We start from the raw sequence: 24,612 nt of genomic DNA on the forward strand, positions 1-24,612 counted from the left end.
GACTTGCCTTAACCGTCACCTTTTCAACTCCGTGCCTTGGCTCAGCAACCTTTGAAGTAAACATTAGCAAATGACCGGCCTTTTTTCAGCATTAAAAAAAAAAATTAAAAAGGAGAAGTCGTCCCTTCCAAGATAAATAAGCGCCCTCGCAATAAACGGCATGGAAAGGCTCGCAGAAATACCTGCAGTCGGCGATGATATCAGCCAGCAGCTGGGCGCCCAGGGAGTCCAGCTCGCTCGGCGAGCACTTGGCCTTCAGCGCGAGCTGGACCTTCTCCAGGTTGGCTTCCTGCACGACACAGGGGGGTGAGGAGCAGCACGGGGGGACTCCTGGCACCCCACTCCTCCCCACCTCCAGGACCCTCCTGGCGAGCACCCAGGGCTGCTCCCCACTCAGGAACTCCCACCTGGCCCTGCCAGCGCTCAGCACCCCCGGATTGGCTCCTCTTGGAGCTCCCCAGGGGAAACGACCACGCAGCACAGCAAGAAATCCCATAAACAGCCCAGAAGCTGAAGGAAGCCCTGCCTCCTGCGTCTGCGCTGGCTCCCCGGCGGGTGGCACAGCGAAGCACCCCGCTGTCACCCCACGGGGGTGAGGGTGGCCCCCCCTTCCCATCCAGCACCGTGCTGACCCCTGCACCAGCTGGAAGCCACGGAAGGAGAGGAAACAGATGGGGTTTGGCAAGCACAGAGCCCAGGGCTTGCCGCACCGCTGGCCCCTGCAGCAGCTCCTCATCCTGGGGCTCCCACACCCCAAGGCTCCGACACCAGCGGAGGCAGCTCCACAGGCGAGGGCTTTTCCAAGCAACACTTATTTCCCTTTCCCCTCTTCACTCCATGGCTGAGCAGGGCACCTGGGACCCCAATGTCCCAGCAAACCCCAAACCTGACCCAGCATGGAGATGGCCTCCGTCCCCTCCCTGTGCCCCCAGGTGGGATGCAGACAGGACTGCCCCTGTGGCACTCACCAGCCTGTCTGCCGCGTGGTGGAGAAGGTTTTGAGCGTCAGTCCGGGCGCTGATATCTTCCCAGTAGGACGACAACACCACCACGGGCTTCACGTTGCCCCAGGGCAGGTAGTAATACTGGCAGCCTGGAGGGCACAACACACGGGTGAGAGCTCGGGACATCGCGGTGACGGGCACCTCCCTGCTCGGGACCAGAGCAGAGGTGAAGGAGGGCAGCGCATCATCATCTGGCCGTGGGCAGGAGCCCATCGGTTGGTGCTCCGGGAGCAGGAAGATGGGGACCTTGCTCCCAGAACCCATGAGCAGCAGAGCTGCGGGCAGCGAGGGCCAAATGGAGGCGATGAACCTCCCTGCAGCCACTCCGGGGGAACAACCACAGCGTGGCGAGGACACCTCACACCAGAGCCCCGCAGCAGCCAAGGAAGGGCCACCCTAAACGGGCACCATTAGGGCCGGGGACTGCTCTGCGCTCCATGCCCAGAGCTGTCCTGCCTTCCCCACGCCTCCCTGGTCACCCACTTCCACGTGCACCAGTGTCTTCACACAGTGCCTGAGCCTGGAGGCACCTCCGGGGTCCTCCTGGTCCCAGCCCTTGCTCAGACAGAGCCCACCAGACGTCGTCCACATCCAGCCGGGTCGCGAAGCCCCCCCGCGGATGGAGACCCCCCGGCTCACCGTCGAACACGGCCCGGCTGTACTGCGTGGTGGAGGCCAAGGGCAGGCAGGTGTTGTCGAACTTGTTGCCGTAGTTGCCGATGCTGACCTCAAACTGGATGGCGTCGTCCACGTCCTGGAGCATGGTGGCCGAGTAGAAGGCGGCGAAGAGGGAGTACTTGCGCCGGCGCAGGTACTTCTGCAACAGGCACGGGGACGGGGCCGTGGGGTCTACGCACAGACCCCCACCGCCCCCACACACCAACCCGGCAAAGCCTCCGAGATGGAAAAGGTTATGGCAGGGATGAGGACGCAGCGCTTTGAGGGAATTTGGGGTGAGATTTGGGAAGGACCTGACAGAGGAGAAGGCTAGAGCTTTCCGTGTGGAGAACGGATGTTAATCCTAGAGAAATGAGCAGCAGGAACACGCCTGCAACGGCGCCTGAGATGGGACCGGTGTCCTTTTAGAGCAAATGTCCCACCACCCGTGCTCACTGCGGTGTGCTCTCTACCACGCAGCAGCTCAGAGCAAGCCGGACACCGTGGGATGAAAACACAGCAGGGGACACCCACCCTGCAGGACACCACAGCACTGCTCACATCCCTCACCCAGCCCCCGCCAGGACCCGGTGACAGACCACGCAGACCCCGTTACCTCCACCCGCAGGATGTCATCGGCGGAGATGTCCTCCACCTTCTGCTCCACGTGCTCCACCAGCCTGGTCTCCAGCTCCACCAGCACCCTGCCGCGATACGCGACGCCCTCGCCCTTGGGGTAGACCAGGGACAGGGTCAGCACCCAGGAGCCCGTCCCCGGCACCTCTCCGCTTGTTCAGCCTCGCTGCCGAGGGGCGAGATCGGGCAAAGCAATTCTGCCAGCGCTTCGGAGGCGGGGAGCGCGTGGGGCAGCGCAGCGACACCAGGAGGGTTCGGCCAGCGGGAGGAGCCAGGGCAGGCTCCCGGTAACGCAGCCGGTTCGGGTTAGCAGCAGCTTGCTTTTGGCAGGGAGGAAGGTTAGCTTATTTCCGGCCGCGCTGGAAAGAAGCCGACTTCACCTTTCCCAAATTGAGCGTCTCGTAAGGGTCGGGGAAGCCGGTGAACTCCCGGGGGCTGCCGTAGAGGTTGATGTAGCAGGGCCCGAAGGTCGGCAGGAAGCCCAGCCCGTCGTCCACTGCAGGGCACAGGGAAGGAGCCGTCAGCGACCCGCGGGCACCTCGCGGTCGTGCCCGGTGGCCACCGAAATGCTGTGTCCGCTGCGAGCCCTGCGAGCCTGGGAGCTGCCAGGGACTTACAGCAGCCCCGGGGTGCCTCAGGCCATGGGACAGTGCTCGGAAGAGCAGCGCTCGATTTTAGGGCACCTCAAGCAGACGAGCAGCAGAAACCCTTTGCGTGGTGCTGCTCCGAGCTCCCAAGCACCGCGCTGGACCCCAAAAGCTCAGCACACAACACACCGCCACAAAACCATCGCTGCCCCGTGGGGACATCCCAAAGCCACCAAGGGGAGGACACCGGAGGGGCAGGAGGTCCCCCCATTGAGGTGCTCGGGCACGGCGCAGCCGCTGCTCTCCCAGCTCTGGCCAACGCTCCGGCCCTAACGACGGCAACGACAGCGGGAAAAGAAATTACCAGGGCGGCGATTGCAAACCGAGAGGCTAAGGGGACGTACGGTCTGCGGCTTTCAGAGGCTTCGCGAGAGCAGGAAACTCATCTGAAGCACAAAGAAATGGAGAGAGGTTAGGAGGAGGAGCGCACAGGAGGGCGCCGGGTTACAGAGGAGGAGGAGGAGGAGGAGGAGGAGGAGGAGGAAGAGGAGGAGGAGGCGGCACTGCCGTGGGCTCTCGGTGCCAACAGAGAAAGGGGGAGGCTGGTTGGGGGCTGCAGGGCGCGTGTGAAAGCCCCGAGGGATGAAGGATGCTCCTGAAGGATGCTCCATGCGTTGCAGAAGCCAGATGGAGCTGAGGGGCAGGGGGAGGGTTCAGCTGGGGGCTGCCAGTCCCACAGACCCCTTCCAGCCTCCTCCTCTCCCTCCCCGGGCCCCCCTTCCGTCTCCAAACCAGCCCGGGAGCCGCACTTCAAAGTGGGAAAGCGCAGGGAGCATGTGCACGTGCACAGCTTGGGGATGCTGCGGCGCAGGCTCGCTGTGCCGGGCTGCTGCAGGGAGCAGAGCGAGGGCCCAGGAGGCCAGCAGGCGCCACCAGGCTCGTTAGCAGCAGGGCACTCGTGCACGTTAGGGCAGCCCCTGCCCCAGCCTCGCCGTGGCTCGCAGCAGCCCTGCGAGCAGAGAAATCGCCACGAGCGCATCCCGCGTCCCTCCCTGCTCAGCACAAGTGACACGGTCGGCATCACCCACCCGGTCCCTGCCAGCACCTCCGCGGTGGCCCTTCGCTCGGGGAGGCTCCTGGCACCTCGAGCACTGCTCTCAGCACAGGCCGGACCTCAGCCCCCACCCCAACAGCCCCTAAATGCCACCTAAGGAGGAGCCATCAGGGGGAGCATGCACGGGTGGCATCTTCCTGCGCCAGCGACACCGCTGTCACCACCTGCAGTCACCTCTGGTCACAAGAGAGGACGCAAAACCCCAGCTGCACCACAGCCACCCCTCCCCATGGCCCCAGAAGGACCTGAAGATCTGTAGGGCCACCAAGCAGGAGGGACCACGTCCAGCAGGCCACAGCACGGAGCCACCACCAGCACCCTGCCCACGTCCCCCTGCTTCTCCCCCAGCCCCGGTGACCTGGCAGAGACCTTCCTGGCTGCTCCTTCCTCCAAGCCAACGCCAACCTCAGCCACGAGCATGCAGCACTCCTTCGTGGTCATGCACCGTGGGCCACATCCTGCCGCCCGCCCTTACCCTCCAGCTCCCCGCCGGGCGCCGAGATCTTGGACATGCAGAGGTAGGTGGTGCCGATGATGTCGTTGTGCGTGAGACGGTCCCTGAAACACGGCCACGTCTCAAACACGGCCACGTCTCGTCCCAAACACGGCCACATCCCAAAAACATCCCACGTCTCGTCCCAAACACGGCCCGTGCCAAGCATCCCCTGCTCCGTGAGCGCATCTCCACCCCCACAGATCCTCCCTGGTTTTAAGGGGATCTGGTGCCCCCTCCACCGCCCTCACGCACCCTGTCCCCGTCCTGGGACCACGTCCCCACTCACCAGTCGGTCACCCGGATCCGCATCTTCTCGCACATGGAAGGGAACTGGGAAGAGAGCGGAGCGGTGAGCGGCGGCCCCAGGGGGCACTGGGGGGCAGCCGGGAGTGGGCACGGCGCTCACCATCGCCGGCAGCGTCAGGCACTGGTTCCACTGGGGGTTGGCGTTCTTCTCCAGGATCCTCGAGTAGAGCTGGAGGTGGGGGAGCAGGATGGGGTCAGGGCCACCAGGCAGCCGCAGCATTTCTGCTTCTGGCTAACGGCCCCCCAGGAGCTTTTCCTTAAGGAAAGCAGAGCTCCCGGGTGCCCCATCCACCAGGACACCTCAGCTCCTCCACCAGGCTGGGTCCCTCCCTCGGGCACCATCTCCCTGCCCAGGCCTTTGCAGGTCCCCCCCGACCCAGCCCCACGCCAAGGGAGCCCCCCAGCTCCCTGCACTCCATCCCTGGAGCCGCTCGGTGCCTTTTTCTCCCTGCGGAGCTGGGAAGTCTCACATCCCCAAAATAAAGGTTCCCTTCAATGGCTCCGGCCCGTGGGGCTCTGCATTGGGCAGGTAAACCCCGTCTGCGCAGGAGGCAGAGGGCGCAATGGGCTGCTCGGGGGTCTCGGCCCAGGACCCCCAAAAAGCCACCCCCTGCCCCTGTACTAGGTGAGACCCCAGCCCCTCCAGGGCAGGGCAGAGGCTTTCAGCCCCTCGCTGCTGCTGCAGATTGCAGCCCGAGAGTGGCTCCGGGACGTGAAGGCACCAGTTTGGGTTTGTCTGGAGCAGCAAAGGGAGCGGGACGGGGCCCTGCGAAGCCTTCGGAGCCACCTCCACATCCCGGCTGGTGGCAGGGGGACGTGGGGACAGCCAACACCCGCTCGAGCAGCAGAAAACCCCCGGCTGGGAGCTTGCTGCTGTGTTATCCCCTTCCCCCCAGCACAGCCTCAGCACCTTCATTTCTAACACAACAGCACCACGAAGAGCCCGGCGGAGACAGCACCGCGGTGCACCCGGCGTGCCACGACCCACCATGGCGTGCCACACACCCCACGGCCCTGCCACCACGGCGTGCCACGCACACCCTTATGTCCCCAGCCCGGGGGACCCCTCCCCGGCCGCTCACCATCTTGCCCGCGAAGCTGACTTCCACGAAGGGGTCGACCAGGTTCTTCTTGTTGCTCTCGAAGCCGAAGACCTGCCGGACGTTGTCCATGACGGCGTCATCCACTGCGGGGGGAAAGAGGGGCTGGGAGGGCTGCGAGCCCGCGGGGACACCCGTCTCCCCGTGCACCACGTCGGCGAGGTCCCGGGGACAAGGCTGAGGGCGAAGCTTCCTCATCGGCACCTTGCTCCTCTCCACAACGCCATGGGATGGGTCTGCCACGAGGAAACACTTACTCTGGGGCAAGTCCTCAGCTTTGAAGATCTTCAGGCAGAAGTGAGCCCCTCTCAGGGTGACCCCGGTGGGACGCAGGAGGTTCCCTTCGATATCCTCCTTGTCCTCAGAGACCTCCTTCTTCTCCAGCTGTGGGGCAACAGGAGGAAAACCCAACAAGTCATTCCTCAAAGCCCCGACAGGAGCAGCAAAACCCCACACGCAGCTCGAAGCCCAGCACCTGAGACCGGGGTGGGTCGAGGCCGCGGCTCCCCTGGGCTCAGCAGCCCCGGGCAGGCCGTCCGTCCCACACCGATACTCACGGGAGCTTCGTCTCCGGGCCCCAGCACGAACAGGCTGACCTTCAGGTAGCCCTTGGCCCCCGCGGAGAAGTCCTCGGGGTCGGAGAGCAGCAGCCACTTCCTGAGGAAGGCGTGCTCTGGGGGGGGGGAATGAATTAACACTCACTGCTGGGCCTCAGGAGCAGGGGGAGGCCTCAAGGGTGCTTTTGTGGTTTGGGTTGGTTTTTAAAAAACAACAAATGGGTGTAACAAAGCAGTTGGTAGACGAACAGCCTTACAGAGGTGTGATTTGACTGGCTTTGTGGAGGGAAGAAACGGCATCGTCTCCACGTCCTCTCTTTCAGCATAACGAAGATGGAGGTACAATATTGAGCAAGACGGCAGCCACCAGAGCATTTCTGTTGCCTTACTCCACAGATCAGTGCGTGGCTGTGCCTTGGTCACCCATCGGTCACCCCCTGCAGGCCCTTACAAGTGACCCGGGGGGGTCAGGGCTTGTCCAAGGTGTTTGTACTGGGCTTGCCCAACGTAGGTGAGATTTGTACGGGTTTGCACAGTGTAGGTGACACACGGGTCTGCTCGTGCTGTCACACCAAGCCCCAGGGGTGTCCAGGTAGGTGCGTTACCCCCGACCCAGCCACCACAGCCGTGTTTAGGCGGCACAAGATGGATCTGTCTTGGGGCACAGCCTCAGGACAGGGCTCAAATGAGCTGTTTGAGCTACAGCAGGGGAAGGGGAGCGATCTTCCAGGCTGGCAGCACAGCCCGCACAGGCTCCCCCCGAGTCACTAGGGAGCAGACACGTGTACCCTAAAAAGCTCGTGCCACTGGTGGTGCAGTGTTCGTGCCCCTGGGAACAACCAGAGGGGTTGCCTTGGTCCTCTGGTGACCAGTCAGTGCCACTCAGCACCCCTCCAGAGGCCAGGACACCTGCAGGAGGCAGTCTGCCGGAGCCCTGCTCCCTCTGAGCCTGCTGGGAAGCTGCTACGGATTTTGGGGGAGGATGAGGCCGCCCCTTCAGCACCCCGCACTTCCCTTTATCTGCCTTGTAGGTCTTAGCTCTGCGTGGCTAACTATCCCACTTTTCTCTGCAGGGATTTGGGTGGGAAATTTTTGATAAGCACCACTTTATCCTTCCTTCATGACCCCCCCCTCTGCCCCTCTGGTACAGGCATCCAGGGATAACCAGGAGGGCTGCGTGCATTTCCCCTATGTTTGACCCCAAAAAAATGTCACCCAGAGAGATCAACCCCCACCACAGCAGGCGACCCCAGCCGTTGAACTCACTCGGCTCCAAATAAATGGTCTCGACATCCATCTGTGAACAACAGGACAAAAGCAAGCGCTCGCCCCGTGCTGCGAGCCCGAGAGGCTGGGACGGGGTGGGGGGGAAGAGGCGTGAGCGCGCCCTTACCCGAAACTCCCCGATCACCGAGTCCGTCCGGAAGGACCGGGAGTCCACCACCTGCGGGAGGAGAAGGCACAGCACTGAGCGCAGCACCGAGCTGGGAACAGGGACGGGTCCCCGGGCAGAGCGGGGAGGGGACAGGGCGAGTGTTCCCCCCCAGGAGGAACCGGAGCAGCTCACCGTGATGAAGATGGGCGCATCAAACAGCTCGGCCGGCGACTCGAAGACGTTGAAGAAGAAGGTCTGCAGGGCAGAGGGAGCACGGCAAAGGGCTGAGCGCCGCCATCCCGTGCACCCAGCCGTGCTGCCCTGCCGGGACATGGGGCTCTGGGACACCCCGGGGAGGCGGCCAGGATGGGCCCTGCACGGAGCCAGGGGACGCTCGGCCAGCCAAAGCATCTTCTTGCTGCAGCTTGGGCTGCAGCCCCTGGTAGCCAAACCCCAGCCCCTGAGCTGTGCCGGTGCCTCCGTTCAGGTCCCGACCCCCAAAGCTCCCCCCAGCCTCTCCCGACACCCCCCCCAGGGCCTCACCTCGTCGAAGAAGGGGCTGTTGCCTTTGCGTATCCTGGTCCTCCTGGTCTGCCCCGCGGCCGTCACCTTCACCACGGGCTTGATGTTAACCCCGGGCAGCTGCCGGCCCTCGATCACCCGCACCCGGATCTGCGGCAGGAGGGGAGAAAGGGCAGGGGCTCAGCGGGCAGCCGGGGTGGGCACTGGGTGCTGCCCGGGTCCCCCATGGGGGTGCACCAGGACCTGGGACCCCCACAGGGGATGCACCAGGACCCGGGTCCCCCAAGAGGGATGCACCAAGACCCGGCCGTGCCTCACCTGGAAGTCCTGCGGCTTGTTGGACAGGGGCTTTTTGGGCGAGCTCCTCCTCCGCCTCACCCCGTGGACGTGGTGCACCGGGGGCTTGCGGGGCAGCGAGGGCGGCTCAGACCCCGCCGGCCCCGAGGACGCGGGCTCCGTCTCGTCCCCCGTCGCCGCCCGGTCCTCAGCCTCCTCCTCCTCGGTGGGCGCCTCTGCGCGGGGCGGGAGGCGGGGAGGTTGCTGAGGGGGCTTCGGGTGGGCTATAGGGGACGCGTCCCCCCGTGCCGCACGCGGGGCGCTCTCATTACCGGTGACCGTGTCGGGCTCGGCAGCCCCCGGCGACGGCTCAGGGGGGGACGGAGGAGGGAAGAGGGGAGCAGCGCCCGGAGGGGGGGTGTAGGACACCTGCAGGATGAGGAAAGCCTGGGGAAAAAATAAGAGGAGAGGTGTCACAGAGCTCTCCCCAGCCTGCAAGGCGCAGAGGAGGGGGTCCCACGTGGGATGCAGGGGGCGAGCCCCCGGCACAGCTCACGGGGTCCCCGTGCAAGCCCCCGTGCAAGCGGGGTGTCCTCCTGCTGCCCCCCCCCCGAGCTCGTGGGAAGGTGAACCGAAGCTGAAGGGACCAGGATGGGGAAGCTGGTCCCGAACTGGGGCCCTGCCAGGCTGGGGGCCAGGGCCACGGGGTTATCGATGGCCCCGGGGGGGGCTGGCAGGGCAAAAAGCCGCTGCCCACATGGGAACACCTGAGGTCGGTTCTCCCCGCAGCCCCGGGGGGGGGGAAGAGGCTGCTTCTGACTTCGTACCAAGGGGGCAGCTTAAGGGGGAGCGATGGCAGCGATGGCACGGCCGCCCCCAGGCAGGGACTCACCCCGGTGGTCTGCTTCTTGGTGTCCAGCAAGGGGACGTTGTAGGAGGCCGCCAGGCTGGGGGAGGACAGGACATCGCGCAGGGGCACGCGGGCTTCTCCCAAAAACCTGGGGGGTGACAGCACCGGGGGTCAGCGGGGGAAGGGGCCGAGGAACCTGGACGCTGCCGGGGAGGACGCTCGGAGCCTCGGGGCTGCCTGCCCTGCTCAGACAACGTGGGGACTTCGGGGGACTCTGTGCCCTTTTTAGCACAAAAAAAGCACCGGGAAGGCCGCTCTGAGGAGCGGGGAGCTGTCAGCTCCTTGGATGGACTTTCTGTGCCAGCTGCACCCAGAATAAAAAGGGAGAAAGAAATGGCTCGGGGGGCTTCAGCAGGGCAGGGGAGTCCACAAAATCAAAGCTCTCCACGGGCTTCTGTTCCCCGTGATACCCAGGCGGATTTTAAACCACCGCGGGAGCCAGTTTCCCCTATCAAGTTGGATGTATCAAGTTTCCCCTATCAAGCTGGATTCTCTCGCAGTGGCTGCTTCGGTCAGCCCAGCCCAGCTCTGCTGCTCCACAGCCGCTGCCGCCGCCCCCTCTCCCGCTCCCCGTTTCCTTCCCCACCACTTCAGGAGGGCTCGAGAGGCCGAACGCTTCTCCCACAGGGAGAGGACCGTCTTCCCCTCCCCGTCTCCTTCCATTTCCTCTGCAGACAGTCACGGAAACAGGGCTGCGCCCCCCAAGAGGAGCGGGGTCGCCGCTGATCGCCCCCGTTGGGGCAGCGCCCCGGCAGAGGGGCAGCTCGGTGCCGTCTCCGTAGGGAAGGGAAGGCAAAAAGGCAGCGGGGAAGGGGTCAGCGAACAGGAGAGGCTCCGCACGGGGGCTCCGTGGGCGCGCAGAGGAGCAGCTGCACCCCCCCGCAGGCAGCCGAGAACTGCCTGCACCAGGGCCGGAGCCTCCTCCCCTCTGCCCCCCTCTATTTATAGAAGCACACGAAGCCACCGAGCTGGACCGAGCCCAATTTCCAGCAGATCCAGCATCAGCACCGGCGCTGGAAGCAGGAATCGGTCGCGCCAGGGCCATCCTCCCCGTCCCAGAGGCTGCAGAGCTGCGTTTCCCACCACGGGCTGCCCACAAATCAATCGATTCCAACCTTTTTTTTTTTTTTTCCCCCCTGTAAGCAGCCAAAAAGAGCCTGGCCAAAAGGAGCCCCGGCCAAACCCCGGCCAAAAAGAGCCGTGGCACCTCCTCGGCCTTGCACCCCATCACCGTGGCCTGGTGGCACCAGCATCGCCACGAGCAGAGGCGGCCGGCACAAGGGTCCCTGTGTGTGCACTCCGTGCCCCGAGCAGCTTTTTTTCTCCCCAAATGTCGTGCAAAGCAGCCCAGCAATGCGGCGCTCGCCTCCCACCAGCATCCTCAGCGCCTGGATATCACACACACAACCCCCCCCCCGACTCCGATTTGCAAAGCCTCGGGCGTGCACAGAGTGCACGCCCGAGGCTTTGCAAAACGGAGTCGGGGAGGCAAGCGTGGGGCTCGCCCCCGGTGCTTTTCCTACCGGTTTCTCCCCACGGTCTCGTGGTCTTTCACGACGACGCTGAGCTCGGACCCAGGGTCCAGCGCCGTGCCCTTCAGGTCCCACTCGAAGCCCTGTGGGGGGAGGAAAAGGGGAGCGGGCATCAGCTGCCTTTGCAGGAGGAAAACCCGGCCTAGGTTTTTGCTACGGGTTAAAAAGCAAAGGAGAAAACCGACGGGAGCTGGCACGCAGCGTTTCTGCACCGAAACTGCGTTACTGCTCGCTCGCCAAAAGCCATTTTTTTAACCTTGACCCGCAGGGGTCAGGGTTAGAAGGAAAAAATATCCTCCCCTGGGCCAGGCTGATGCGTAAACCACTTGTTTTCCCTGCGAGCTGCTGTATTTTTATACGGTTTCTTTTAATCTGCGTGCTTGGCCCTGATAAGATCTTGATGGAAGGGGAAGAGGTTGGAGCAAAGGGCCGTGCGGAGCCAGCTCGCGGCTCTCCTCGCCCCCGGCAGGATGTGTCCCGCACCGTTCCTGCGTCCTCGTGGAACCGAGACAGTCCCGGGCTCACGGGGCCGGGGATGGAGCCGTGCTCACCTCGTTCCATACTGGGTTCACGTTGTTCTTGATGACCTTTGTCTTCTTCTTCACGCCTGTGGGGAGCAACGCGCATGGGTCTGAGGGGAACGGCCCCAAAATTCAGATCCCCCCCCACAATGTGTGTGTGTGGGGGAATAGCAGAGGGGGTGAGAGGCTCCCAGGGGCAGGATCAGGCCAAACCTTGCGCACAGGCTGGGCTCTGGGACTGCCCCGTGAGCCCCAGGAAAACCCCGGGCAACCCTCTCGCTGTGCCATGCCTCAGTTTCCCCACGGCAGGGCAGGGAGGAGGCTCTGCCGCCCTTTGTATAAGCTCCGGGGAGAATTTTTGGGCTGGAGAGCACCACGGAGAGCGGGACAGCCCCTCGCCGCACCTCGCTCCTGCCCCAGCCGGCACTGCACGGCACAGGGGCGAAGCTCATGGGCTCCACCGGGGGGGGGTGGCACAGACACCCCCAGGAGGCGAGGGCAGGGACGCTGCCACCCCGTCCCCACGGAGCCGTCCTGTCCCCGCGGAGCCAGGCGGCAGCGGCTGAGCGCAGCCCAGCGCCGAGAGCCCACGGTGCCCCCCGCCCAAACCCGGAGCCCTGGGTTCACACCGAAGGCGGCGGCACGCCAGCTCGGCCCCGAGGGACGGCCGCGAGCCCAGGGGAAGAGGAAAAGGAAGAGCACGAGAACAATAGCGGTGACTCAAAGCCCGCGGGACCCCGGGTGGCCGCCGGCCCCGTCCCGCCGTGTGGTGCCATGTGCGCACAGAGAGGTACCGCGGTGCCGGCGGGGAGCCCAGACCACGCACTCAGAACAGCCCCCCTGGTTGGGTTTTTTTTGTGTGTTTTTTTTTTTTAAAGCATTGCCAAATTAATCTTTTCCTATTTCAGATTTTAAAGAGCCACTGCTACACCTTCCGGCCCCGAGCTAAGCCAGCGGGAGGAGGGAGGGCTCCGTGCGCTGGCAGGCAGCCCCACGGGACGCGTCCCCGCACGGTGCCCGGCCCTGGGAACACCCTCAAGCACCGGAGACGCTGAACATCCCTCGGAGACGTTGAACATCCCTCGGAGACGTTGAACATCCCTCGTATCAGGCACGGCTCCTGCTTTCAGTGCGTCCCGCAGACACGGGGCTGCGCACAACCCTGCAATTCCCCCGTGCCCCCAGGGTCTGGCCGTGAGCTGTTTTCTGCATCGGATGGAGCCCACCCCAGGGAACCCCCTGGGACCTCGGAGCTCCGCGCTCCCCCCACCCCCAGCACAGCACAGGAAAGGCTTGGTCAGGAGCCACTCATCATCCCTTTCCTTTCCTTATTTTTTTTCTAAAAGTGGACATTTTCCACCGCCAGGAAGCGGGTGCCAAAGAAACAACATCCTCCCAACGTGCGCTTTCGAGGTGCAGAGGCATCGCCCCGCTGCCCCGGCGCGGCCGAAGGAAAGCCTCTGAGCATCACCTCCGTGCCAACAGCAACGGGACGAACCCCGAGACACGGGGTTATTTATTTATTTACCACAAATCCCGTACTAGCAATTAAAAGCCTTTAACCAGAGCAAAGCACGAAAGCAACCAAGAGGGCACCCAAGGGCGCAGCGCCCTGCAGCACCGCCCCGCTTTCTGCCGGTGCTCGCCCCATGGGGTCACCCCGCTGTGCCACAAGCTGGGGACGGCGCCGAACGACCGTCCCCAGGTCCTCCCCGGGGGAAAATCCCCGCTACCACCAAAGCAATGGGATTTTTCAATGGGATTTTTCACTCCCCCCCCTTTGCACACCCCGAAAGCCTGGGGGAAGAGCCCACCCCAGGGACCCCCGTCCTCGGCAGACGTGCAACGCAAGTGAGCAAGGCACCGGGATGTGCTGGAGGACGAGGATGGAGGGGATCAACGTCAGCGTGGTAGTGGGGAGCGCGTGGGGGTCCCCTGGGAATTTCGCAAGGATCTGGGGCAAGGATGGAGCTTTGCAAAGCCCGGGGTCCGCGGGGTGCCCGGACAGGACGTACGTCCTGTCCGGGCACCCCGCGGACCCCGGGCTTTGCAGAAAAAAGTTTGCAGGCGGGGATAACTCGATGCAGGCAAAGCAATGATCCTGCCCCCCACACACACCCCCGCCCCAAGCCCCGAAGGGCAGATTTGGGGTGCCCTCACCTCGGAAAGTCAGGCTGGCCACCGGGTCGCTCTGCCTGTCCCCCTTCTCGAGGTTGGGGAGGTGGCTGGCTCGCTGGAGCACGCAGCGCAGCATGGCTGGGAGGCCGAGCAGGGCACCGAGAGGCCAGGCCGGGCCCCGCACCGGGCAGGATCCGGCCCCGGTCCCGGTCCCGGCCCCGGCCCCCGCCCCGGCCCTCCCCGGCCGCTGGAGGAGGCGCCCGGGCGGTGCCACGGAGCGCCTCGGTGCGGCGGCGGCGGGGGGTGCAGGGGACGGGGGGCTGCGAGCACCGGGACGGAGGGCACCGGGGATAACGGAGCACCGGGACCCCAGGGTGCTGCATGCCCTGGGACAGAGAGTACCGGGGATAACGGAGCACCGGGACCCCAGGGTGCTGCATGCCCTGGGACAGAGGGCACCGGGGATAAAGGAGCACTGGGACCCCAGGGTGCTGCCCGCCCCAGTACAGAGGGCACCGGGACCCAAGGGTGCTGCACGCCCCAGGATAAGAGAGCACCGGGACCCAAGGGTGCTGCATGCCCCGGGATAAGAGAGCACCGGGAATAGAGGAGCACCGGGACCCAAGGGTGCTGCACGCCCCGGGACAGAGGGCACCGGGACCCAAGGGTGCTGCATGCCCCGGGATAAGAGAGCACCGGGTATAAAGGAGCACCGGGACCCCAGGGTGCTGCATGCCCTAGGACAGAGGGCACCGGGGATAACGGAGCACCGGGACCCCAGGGTGCTGCCCGCCCCAGTACAGAAGGCACCGGGACCCAAGGGTGCTGCATGCCCTGGGATAAGAGAGTACCGGGGATAACGGAGCACCGGGACCCAAGGGTGCTGCATGCCCTGGGACAGAGGGCACCGGGGATAAAGGAGCACTGGGACCCCAGGGTGCTGCCCGCCCCAGTACAGAGGGCACCAGGACCCAAGGGTGCTGCATGCCCCGGGATAAGAGAGCACCGGGAATAAAGGAGCACCGGGACCCCAGGGTGCTGCACGCCTCGAGACAAGAGGGCACCAGGATAACGGAGCACCGGGACCGCAGGCACCGTGATAACAGAGCACCAGGGATAACGGAGCACCGGGACCCGAGGATGCTGCACATCCTGGAACAGCAGGCAACGGGACCCCAGGGTGCTGCACGCCCCGGGACCCTAGGGTGCTGCACACCCCAGGACAACGGGCACCGGGGATAGAGGCGCATCAGCATACACGGATGCTGCAAGCTCCAGGATAAGGAAACACCAGGGATAACGGAGCACCAGGACCCAAGGGTGCTGCAGGCACCGTTATAACAGAGCACGGAGGATAACAGAGCACCAGGACCTAAGGGTGCTGCACATCCCGGGACAGCAAGTACTGGGCATAAAGGAGCACCGGGACCCCAGGATGCTGCACGTCCTGCAACAGCACGCAATGGGACCCCAGGGTGCTGCACGCCCCGGGACAACGGGCACCAGGACCCAAGGGTGCTGCAGGTACCGTGATAACAGAGCACCGGGACCCAAGGGTGCTGCAGGCTCCGTGATAACAGAGCACCGGGGATAATGGAGCACCAGGACCCAAGGGTGCTGCACACCCTAGAACAAGAGAGCACAGGGACCGGGGCTGCTGCAAGCTCTGGGATAAGCAACCTCCAGGGATAGAGGTGCACCAGGATCCCCGGATGCTGCAAGCTCCAGCATAAGAACACACCAGGGATAACGGAGCACTGGGACCCCAGGGTGCTGCAGGCACTGGGATAACAGAGCACTGGGGGATAACTGGACACAAGGACCCAGTGAATGCCGCAAGCACCGGCGGTGCTTCAAGCCCCAGGATCCTGGGGTTGTTAAGGGCTGGGGACGCTGCAAACCCAGAGGACAGCAAATCACCAGGATCAGGGATGTTGTGAGCTGGGGATGCTGCAAGCCCCAGGGATGCCCAAGCAGAGGGCTGCTGTGAGCTAGGGGTGTCCGAGCGCCGGGGATGATGCTGCAAGCTCTGAGGATGCTGGAGTAGCAGGACAGGGAGTTCAGCAAGCCAGGGCTGCTGCAAGCTGCAAGGAGAACCGAGCGGAAGGACCTGGGGATGTCGCAAGCGAGAGGCATGACAAAGCACCGGGCCCTAGGAATGCTACAAACCCTGGAGATGCCACAGCCCCGGGACCTGGAAATGCTGCAGGAGACCGAGCACCGGGACACCTGGGGGTGCCGGGAGCCACGGGGATGCCGGGGCAGCAGCCCTCGGGGTACGGAGGATGCCACGTGCCCAGACCCCAGGGGTGACACCCCCCGAATGCAGAGCATGGGGACCCCGGGGATGGAGCAAGCCAGGGTTGTTCCCTGCATCAGGGACCTGGGGGTGCCACGCTGCTGGGGACGCTGTGACATCCATGGGGACGCACCAGCACCAGAGCTGCTGGGGGGGTCTCGCTGCTGGCTGGGGGCTCGGAGTGCCCTGAGGGGTCCCCAAGCATAACCCTGCCCACGGGGTGAGACGCAGGCAGCCCCCGCCCCGAGCCCCCTGCCCAGCACGCACCAGTGTGGGGGGAGCACATCCCCGCTGCCACCCCCACCCCTAGAGCAGAGGGGGTGTCCCCTCGTCACAGCCCCTGCGCGCTGCCAGCGGGACGAGGGTGGGCGGAAGGGAAAAAGAAGAAAAAGCTGGAGCTGAGCCCTGCAGGCGGGGGGTTTCCCACGACTGGGCACCGTGACAGCGGGACGGGGACCTCCTGCCACTGGAAGGTCCCCCCCCGAAGTCCCCCCCCGGCCGCAGAGCCCGGCACAGCTGCAGGACACAGGCACACGAGCGCTGACACACGCTCCCCCCTCTCCAGCAAGCCATAAAAAGGCATTTTTTCACCCCAAAGACACCCGGGGCATCGCGAACCAGGCGTGACGCATCGCACACCCCCTCATTTCTCCCGTCACCCCTCGGGGGGGACATTTGGGACCCCGCAGGCCCATGGCCATCGTCCCCCGGGCAGCGCCGTCCCGCGAGAGCCGCAGGGCCCAGAAATAGCCCCGGTGCTGCGCTGCGGTCACCGCTCAGCTATGTGCCCCCGGCCCCCCCCCGAGCCCCCCTCGCGCGGGGGTAGGGGGGGGCTGTGGGTGGCTCTGTGACACCCGGACAGGCTGCTGGGGGGGGGCTGGAGGCCCGAGGCAGGCCCGTACTGGGAGCCCCGCACGAACTGGGAAGGCCCCGCAGCAGTCCCGTGCTGGGCCCCCTGCGTTAGGGCCCTGCACGCTGACAGGAGCCGGCACCGGGACCCCCACACATGCACGGGACCCCCTTGTGGGGACCCCCCCCCCCCCGTACTGGGAACCCCACACATCCATACCCACCCCTATAGTGGGACCCCTGCACACGCACAGAACCCCCTTAATGGGACCCCCCCGTGCCGGGAACTCCACACATCCATGCCCCCCCCCCGTACTGGGACCCCCGCATGTGCACAGGACCCCCATAATGGGACCCCCCCCATATACTGGGAACCCTGAACATCCATGCCCCCCCACACTAGGACCCCCCCACATGCACGGGACCCCCATAATAGGACCCCCCCATATACTGGGAACCCACATGCACATGACCCCCCATAACGGGACCCCCCCCATATACTGGGAACCCTGTACATCCATGCCCCCCCCATACTGGGACCCCCACACATGCACGGGACCCCCATAATAGCCCCCTGCCCATATAGGGGGAACCCCGTACATCCACGCCCCCCCATGCTGGAACCCCCATACGTTCACAGGACCCCCATAATGGGACACCCCCCTGTACCGAGAGCCCCAAACACCCACGCCCCCCCCCAACAGCGGTACCCCTGCACATGCATGGGACCCCCTTAATGGGACCCCCCCCCATACCGGGACCCCCCCACACCCACACCCCCCATAATGGGACCGCCCCCATAATGGGACCCCCCCCCCCCCATACCGGGACCCCCCCCACACCCACACCCACACCCCCCCATACCAGGCCCCCCCCCCCATAATGGGACCCCCCCCATAATGGGACCCCCCCCCCCCCATACCGGGACCCCCCCACACCCCCCCCCCCGTAGCGGGACCCCCTCTCCCAGCAGGCCCCGGCCGTTCCCCCGGGCACGCCCAGCATGGGGGGGGGGGGGAGGGGGCTGCAGACACCAACCCCGGCCCCCCCCGGCCCCCCCCGGCCCCCCCCGGCCCCACCTTGGAAGACGAGCCCGCAGTAGGCATCGCTGATGTCGGCGTCGGGCGTGCGGAGGTTCTCGGCGTGCAGCACGAAGACGCGCAGCATCGCCCCGTTAACCCCCGGTACCGGCCCCGTTACCGGCCCCGGGCCCCCCCCCCCCGCCGCCCTCGCACTGCGGCAGCGCGGCCCCCCCCCCTCCAGGCCCCCCCCCCGGCCCTTAAAGGCGAAGGGAGCCCGGGGCCGCCTCAGTTTCCCCACCCGGGGGCGCCCACGGCCCCCGCCCCTTCTCTGAGCCGGGCTGTTTGGGGCCGGGTCCCCCAGCGGGAGGCTCCGGGGGGTCCCTCCCAGCACGGGCAGGACCCCCCCGCGATGCCCCCCCCCCGGCCCCAGTAAGGGCTGCCCCGTTCCCGTGCCCCAAGAACCCCCCCAGTTTGTGCCTTGGGCTTCACCCAGAGGCCACCACCCCAAAAGCTGCTTTGTCCCCTTTGCACCCCGCTTTGTTCCCTTTTGGGGGTTGGGGGGGGGGCTGGTTTGTCCCTGCGCCCCCCCCGGGAGCCCCCCAGGCCCCCGCTCAGCCCTCGCCCCTTTTGCGAGAGCCCCCAGGAAGGAGCTGGGACCCCCACCCCTGGCACTGCGGGGCTGGGGGCCGCGCGCAGGCCAAGCTAAACACCCGGGAACTTCGCCAAAAGCCCGTGGATTTCACCCAAAAGTGCCAGGAGCCTGCGGCTGCGGCCCCGGAGCTGTGCCCAGGGGAGGGGGGCGCGGGGAGCCCCCCCCCAAACAGCAGCTCTGAAATAAAGCCCCTGCCTCCGAGACGCTGCTCGCCGCAGGACGAGCCGAGGAGCGGTTTTGGGGGCAATGCCGGGAAAGTAACGGCTCCCTCGGCGAGCGAGACGCAGGCAGTTTTTAACCCGTTTTCCCTTTTTCCGCACCACCGCAGGGGGGAACAAAATGTTATTTTCCCGACGTTCCTGGATTAAGCAGCGTGTGATCGCGGGGCAGCCGCAGCGCTTGGCGGGCTGCGCGCAAGGTGCTGGGGGCTGGAAGGAAGGAAAGGGCCAGGCACAAACGCGGGGGGCGCGAAGGGAGGCAAAGGGGACGCGGAGCAGAACCGGGAGCACAGCAGCGGATACCAGGGTTGCAGGGGGGGCAGCCCGTTCCCCCCCCCAAGCCGAGCACGGCCTCAGGGACTCACAGCACAGCTCGGGGCATCAGCATCGAGCAGAGAAGTCAGAGAAGAAATGCAACAGCACTGCGGAGACGTGGCCGAAGGGGCCAGCCCCCACCCCAAACAGCAGCCCCGGGGGCCGCTCAGCAGCACAGCTCTGCCGGACCCAGCCGTGGGGAGCCCGGCGCTGAATGCTGCTTATTACAGGCTCTTCCCACTGAATTCCAGTTTGTGTCCCGTTATTTCAGGCAGAAATTTGCAGTTCTCTTACAAATGAACCATACAACCAACAGTCACCGATAAAGAGCGGCAGTCACCCGGTAAGTCTGGAGTTAAACAGCACCACGCCGGCCTCGGCTGCGCTGCTCCTGCTTGGAATGAGCAGAGCCCCTGCCGGCATCCAAGGGAGAGAGAAAAGGAGGCGGCAGACGCGTGGGCTTTTCTTACCCCGAATCACGCTCCCTGGCCTGCCAAGGATTTGATTGTCTAACTCCCTCCTGCACGTTTCTGAGACTTTCATCTTTTGGGGGGGCTCTGCACCTGCCAGGACGCAGCAATCTCGCGGTTCACCAGCACGTCAGGCAGCGAGCTCGCCCACGGCTGCTTTCTTCACCGAGGGACCCAAGCAAAAAACAAAAATCCCAACCGACAGTAACTGAAGTCACAAACAGAACTCCATGATCTGCAAAGGTAACCCGCGTGGCACACAGCACCCCTGCTCCGGGAGCAGCCCGAAGCCGGGTCCTCGGCTTGGAGCGTGGAGAGCGGAGCTTTGTCCTCTGCGCGCACACCGCTGCTGGCTTCAGGGGCTGCTCGGCACCATTCAACAGCCTCTGTGCATGAGATACAAGTGCCTACTCACACCTCTTCCTGCACGTGCTTATCTCAAAGCAGCAAGGTCCAGCAAATCCAAGGGACTTCATGGAATCACCTCCCATAGAGGAACGTGTTGCACATCAGCTGCCTGTGGGTGCTCCCTATCAAGTTGTTTATTGTGGTGCTTTACTGACCAGAGGTCTGAACACGAGAGGTTTGTACCAGCTGTGGTACAAGCACGGCCTGTAACATCGCCGTCACCTAGAACCAGAGGCTGCCTCACTCGCCTTGGACATGCAGGAGCAGAACACTTCACCGCCAGGGAGCGAATTCAGCCAAAGGCACCGATCCAACGTTGGAAGGAGTGGCAGTGACAACAGCGAATTAAAAAAAAAAAAACCGCCAACACTCTGACATAAATTTCAAGAGGCTGGGTGAAAAATGCAAGCTCAAAGCAAAGGTAATTTTGATCCAGACTTGGGTTGGCGTGCTGTTAATGCTGAATCAGAGACCCAGAGTGATCAGAGAGCAACATTCAAGGGCAGGTTACAAAGTTCAGCCGTGCTGCAGAGCGCTCCACATGCTTCTACCCCCAGACGGGAACAAGCAGGGGAAAAAGAACAACCCAACACAAACAGGCAACTCATTCACCAGGGACAGAGCAAGGGACAGTGACGTCCCTGGCTGACCGCAGGCATGACACGTTCCTGCGGCGCTGCTACAGGCTTTGCTCCACCTGATGGTTTCAGTCTTGGAGTCCTGCTTCACCGTGAGACTTCGGAGGCCATAGGAAAAAAATCGATAGAGAAAGCCCAGCACGATCGAGCCCCTCTTGTTATCACTGAAATCTTTGCCATGATGGTCGCTGACTTGGGGCAGGAAGGCGAACGACTGGAGCACACGAAGAATGTGAAATGTCATCTGCAAAGCGGCACCAGAGAGATCTCTGGAGTGAATTCCCCACTCTGCTGTGTTTCGTTAGCCCTGTGGATCACAATAAATCACACCAAACACCATCCCCTGGTGTTAACTATACAATAAGAACATTTATTTCATGTCAACACTTGTAAAAGAAATCTCTTGCGAGTCAGATGATTTGATATACAAATCAAAGCCACCATACATCTTTTAGTCCGTCTATACTGAGCTCAAATTTATACAACATGAATGCTTGCTTCTGAAACAAAATTACAAATTAAGTCATAACAAAATACACAAAATTGACTGGACCCTAAGTTTAATTTGCTGAAACAACTCTTCTTTCCTCTGATCACCTTGAACTCCGTTCTTCCCCACTGTTACCCTCGTCCTTCTGCTTGGCCATGAATTTCTGCAGAAAAAAGGAGAGCCAGTGAAAAGATGCTCCTCCATCATTCCTCAGGCTACAATAAGATCATGCTCTAAATACAGTGCAGATTTCAAAAAAGCATCAGCCAAATGTCAGCAAACTCCTGGAGGTGGCACTGTGCCATCTGCACCAAACAATACGCACCCTCCACCCCTGGAGACACACACACCATCACCGAAGGGTGATGAATGGAATTTTCACGGGGCAGAGAGCAAAACATTAGGGATCGGGGGTTCACGTGATGCTGGGTACCTTACTCTGCCCATCAGATAGAAAATAGCAATTCAGAGTTCACCACAGGTTGCGTTTGTATTCATTCTGCCCAGCACAGAAAAGCCTACGTTGACAAATACCCTCCCACTTTTCTGCTCTTCGTGCACACACGAGCACCTCCCCACAACATCCTAGGTGAGGAAGGCCTCACGTAGATGATAAATTTGGCTAATTTCAGGAGTTAACAATATATTTCTTAGCTTATAACATATATTTACATATAGTATTTTATTTATATATATATACATATATATTTTAATATATAATATATATTTATATATTTATATAAAATATATATATTATACTGTATATTTGTTAACTTATATTAACAACATATTTGTTAACTGAGTTATATTTGTGTCTGAGTTTAAAATGAAAACCCCTTGAAGTATTAACATGAGCCCCATACGCCAACCAGGAGATTGTTAGCACTCGCTGAAGCACACATTTTAAAAACTGTATTTTTTTAACCCCTGCGCATTTGGAGAAGCTTCAGCATTACCTCCATGTTTTGCTGATGGAGCGGTGTCTTGCAGTGATTTTTCACAGACGTTTCATCCGCGTAGAACAAAGAGCAGATCTGACAGAAAAAGCCAGCCTTCGGAACCAGGTAATCTAAATCTGACAGAGAGAGAGAGCACACAATGTTAACAAAACACAGCTAAAAAAAATAAAAAATCAGATTCCTTTAGCCAAATCCGCATAACTTGTTATTACTGGCGGGATGTTGGCTACATTTTTTCAGCATTTAGAAAACGATGCTTCTAATCTGAGCTGCTCCCCTGCCCTACTGCCAATAAACGGAGAAGGGCACGTTCTTGTACTTGCCCGTGAACAGCACAGCTGACTTCTGGATCTGAAGCCACCCTAACGTCTTTCAGCCCTACATAAAGCATTTCAGATATAACCCATTCGCCAAGCTTAACCTCTGTCCTACAGCACGCGAGGTGAACATTTTCTGTCACAAAAACATTGCACAAGCCACCAGGCAACGATCCATGTGTTCCTAGCAACTTCTTCTGCAGTTCAAATGCTTTCAATGGTTTTGTCTAAAAAGCATTTTAGGTGAAAATCCCGGTGTGTATATACACACACACATTTTTTTTTATAATGATGTACGCAGTTCCCTCATTTGTATACATTGAGAGAACGGTGGTAGCAGAACTTGTAATGTTTCCTTACTGCTCTAATCCCAGCACAATTAACTGTGCTAATTAGAAATACATTAGTCTGTCTTTGTAAATTAAATGTTAGTAAAATGAACTTTTAACCTTGCTGCTGCTACGAAACCAACAGCAGAAACATGTTAAACTTGCATTCGTGAGAGAGATTCTGGGCCATGAATCACACCAGAACAGTACGGAGCATTTGGGCTAGTTTTGTTGTTACCTTTCGGAGCACTTTGCACCTTTGATGCATCCAAAGAAGCCATTTTCTTCTGCTTAGGCTCTGGTTCTTTCCGTCCTGATCCCAGCTGATCTCCTGGAGGCCAGAAATGCACATTAACACAGACAGCCACTAGTTTAGAGCATCCCGGACCTAGCTTAAATGGTTCGTTACTGCTTGAAACAAAAACGATCTGTATGGCCCTCACTGCTTTCTACACTACTCGTTTTGGTCTCTGCACAGAGCAATTTTCAGGAACTCCTGGCACCAGCCCCGAGGACAAGGCTCCCAGTTACGGTACTGGTGTGCTGGGGAGGCCAAAAGCCCTGCACTTCGCAGCTGCACCGCCGCTGCTCTCAGCTGCTCTGCTCCAGAGCTCTCACCAGTGACTTCACGCTAACTTTGTGATTATCTTCATAAGGCAAGCTACCAGACTTCCTTGAATTAAACTACCTCAAGGTCCAACAACAGGATTTTGATCTAAACATAACAAAACAAATTGTTGTTTCAAAAAAATGCCCTCAACAGCACACCCATCGCATTCAGCAAGTTGTTGCAGCACGGAACGAAGCTCACTTCCACAGCATTCACCTTCTTTCTGTGAACTACCCCAGCCTTCTGCTGCTATCCTGCCTCTCTATCCAACAGCCTGAACAGCATTTATTACCAGATTCCACTTCCCCGTGAAGATAATTAAACTGATGAAATCAGAGAAAACTGAAAAGGAGTTAAAGAACAAAAGCTTTTAGCAAAATTAACTCTCTCCAGTGATTTTGGCTCACCGGAACTAGAGCGTAACACGGGAGAAGCCACCTGGCTTTAATAAGGGGCACTCACTACGTTGCCAGTTTCGTGGCCACTGCAGAACACAGCTTTGTTACAGAGCCAACCCGAACCACGACCTGGTCACCAGATGAACCAGCTCCAAGGCAGTATCTAAATTATCATTTTAGGATTCTTCTGGAGCCAGGGAGCTCGACAGTCTCTCCTACAAGATAAGCACGTTGTTTGGGTTTTAGCCTACCTGAACAGTTCATCCGGCAAAGACCCACATCAACAACAGCTGCTTTCTTTCCAGTTCTGCGTTCAAGTAACTTCAACGCCAACCCGCCTTAAGCAAGGTTAACGCAACGAAGCCTTGGGCCCTACTAACGAAAACCAGGAAGCTGCTGAAGGAACGCACCGGACGGCAGCAGCCTGCTGCGTGCCCAGGAGTTTTCAGCACACTGCACCAAGCCCGATTCAGACCTGACGTAGCTCTTTACAAGCTGCAGCCCGAGCGCCGTCACTTGCCCTGCTCGCCTTGCAGCAGCTGAGAACCCGTTTCCTATTTTGCTGCTGGAATCAGATTTCAAGACTCGCAGTGACACCGGTCAACCTGCTTTAACCTCTCTTTCCCAGCTTCCTTGCTCAGCTTCTCAAACTCCGGAAGAACTTTTCTACGCCCACCTGTTTTTCCTGAGATTTTTACTGCATGGAGTAGAGCTAAAATCACTTACTGTGTCTCAAGCGTTTTTATAATTTGGCACTACCACCTAGATCAGAAACCAACTCAAGCGCTCGGATATTTTAAGAGGTCTTTTTACAACTTCCTTGCTTACAGAACAGAAAATATTTTCAATAAATGCTTTTGTTAATCACATGGAAGTTTACATTCTATAACAAACAATATTACAACATGGTATAGCATTTCAATATTT

The 24,612-nt window shown here is 61.2% G+C and overlaps 2 protein-coding genes across 16 annotated transcripts in view; both read right to left on the reverse strand.

The window, feature by feature from the left end:
- The window catches only part of DYSF (dysferlin), a 94,988-nt gene extending 76,898 nt beyond the window's left edge, over nt 1–18,090 (reverse strand). For 3 of the 13 annotated variants that reach the window (XM_080590350.1, XM_080590347.1, XM_080590341.1), the window contains exons 1-21: nt 13,754–15,044; nt 11,624–11,679; nt 11,064–11,155; nt 9,523–9,628; nt 8,673–9,077; nt 8,376–8,504; nt 8,025–8,087; nt 7,851–7,901; nt 7,724–7,754; nt 6,458–6,573; nt 6,158–6,284; nt 5,883–5,986; nt 4,901–4,969; nt 4,781–4,824; nt 4,474–4,556; nt 3,289–3,330; nt 2,678–2,793; nt 2,278–2,391; nt 1,644–1,821; nt 969–1,093; nt 183–289 (exon numbers count right to left, since the gene is read on the reverse strand). In XM_080590350.1, coding sequence (XP_080446476.1) covers nt 183–289; nt 969–1,093; nt 1,644–1,821; nt 2,278–2,391; nt 2,678–2,793; nt 3,289–3,330; nt 4,474–4,556; nt 4,781–4,824; nt 4,901–4,969; nt 5,883–5,986; nt 6,158–6,284; nt 6,458–6,573; nt 7,724–7,754; nt 7,851–7,901; nt 8,025–8,087; nt 8,376–8,504; nt 8,673–9,077; nt 9,523–9,628; nt 11,064–11,155; nt 11,624–11,679; nt 13,754–14,600 — 3,005 coding nt within the window. In that variant the 5' untranslated portion in view covers nt 14,601–15,044. Of the gene's footprint in view, nt 1–182; nt 290–968; nt 1,094–1,643; nt 1,822–2,277; nt 2,392–2,677; nt 2,794–3,288; nt 3,331–4,473; nt 4,557–4,780; nt 4,825–4,900; nt 4,970–5,882; nt 5,987–6,157; nt 6,285–6,457; nt 6,574–7,723; nt 7,755–7,850; nt 7,902–8,024; nt 8,088–8,375; nt 8,505–8,672; nt 9,078–9,522; nt 9,629–11,063; nt 11,156–11,623; nt 11,680–13,753; nt 15,048–17,938 lie in introns of those variants that run through there. The other 10 variants (XM_080590343.1, XM_080590348.1, XM_080590352.1 and 7 more) reach the window with 10 other exon arrangements.
- Nucleotides 18,091–20,926: 2,836 nt separating this feature from the next.
- Nucleotides 20,927–24,612, reverse strand: part of ZNF638 (zinc finger protein 638) — a 54,616-nt gene continuing 50,930 nt past the window's right edge. For all 3 annotated transcript variants that reach the window (XM_080590625.1, XM_080590624.1, XM_080590623.1), the window contains exons 24-26: nt 22,916–23,008; nt 22,029–22,147; nt 20,927–21,235 (exon numbers count right to left, since the gene is read on the reverse strand). In XM_080590625.1, the coding sequence (XP_080446751.1) occupies nt 21,176–21,235; nt 22,029–22,147; nt 22,916–23,008 (272 nt within the window). In that variant the 3' untranslated portion in view covers nt 20,927–21,175. The remainder of the gene's footprint in view (nt 21,236–22,028; nt 22,148–22,915; nt 23,009–24,612) is intronic.

The sequence above is a fragment of the Anser brachyrhynchus genome (assembly GCF_964034855.1).
Source record: "Anser brachyrhynchus genome assembly, chromosome: 4".
NCBI classification, from domain to species: Eukaryota; Metazoa; Chordata; class Aves; order Anseriformes; family Anatidae; genus Anser; species Anser brachyrhynchus.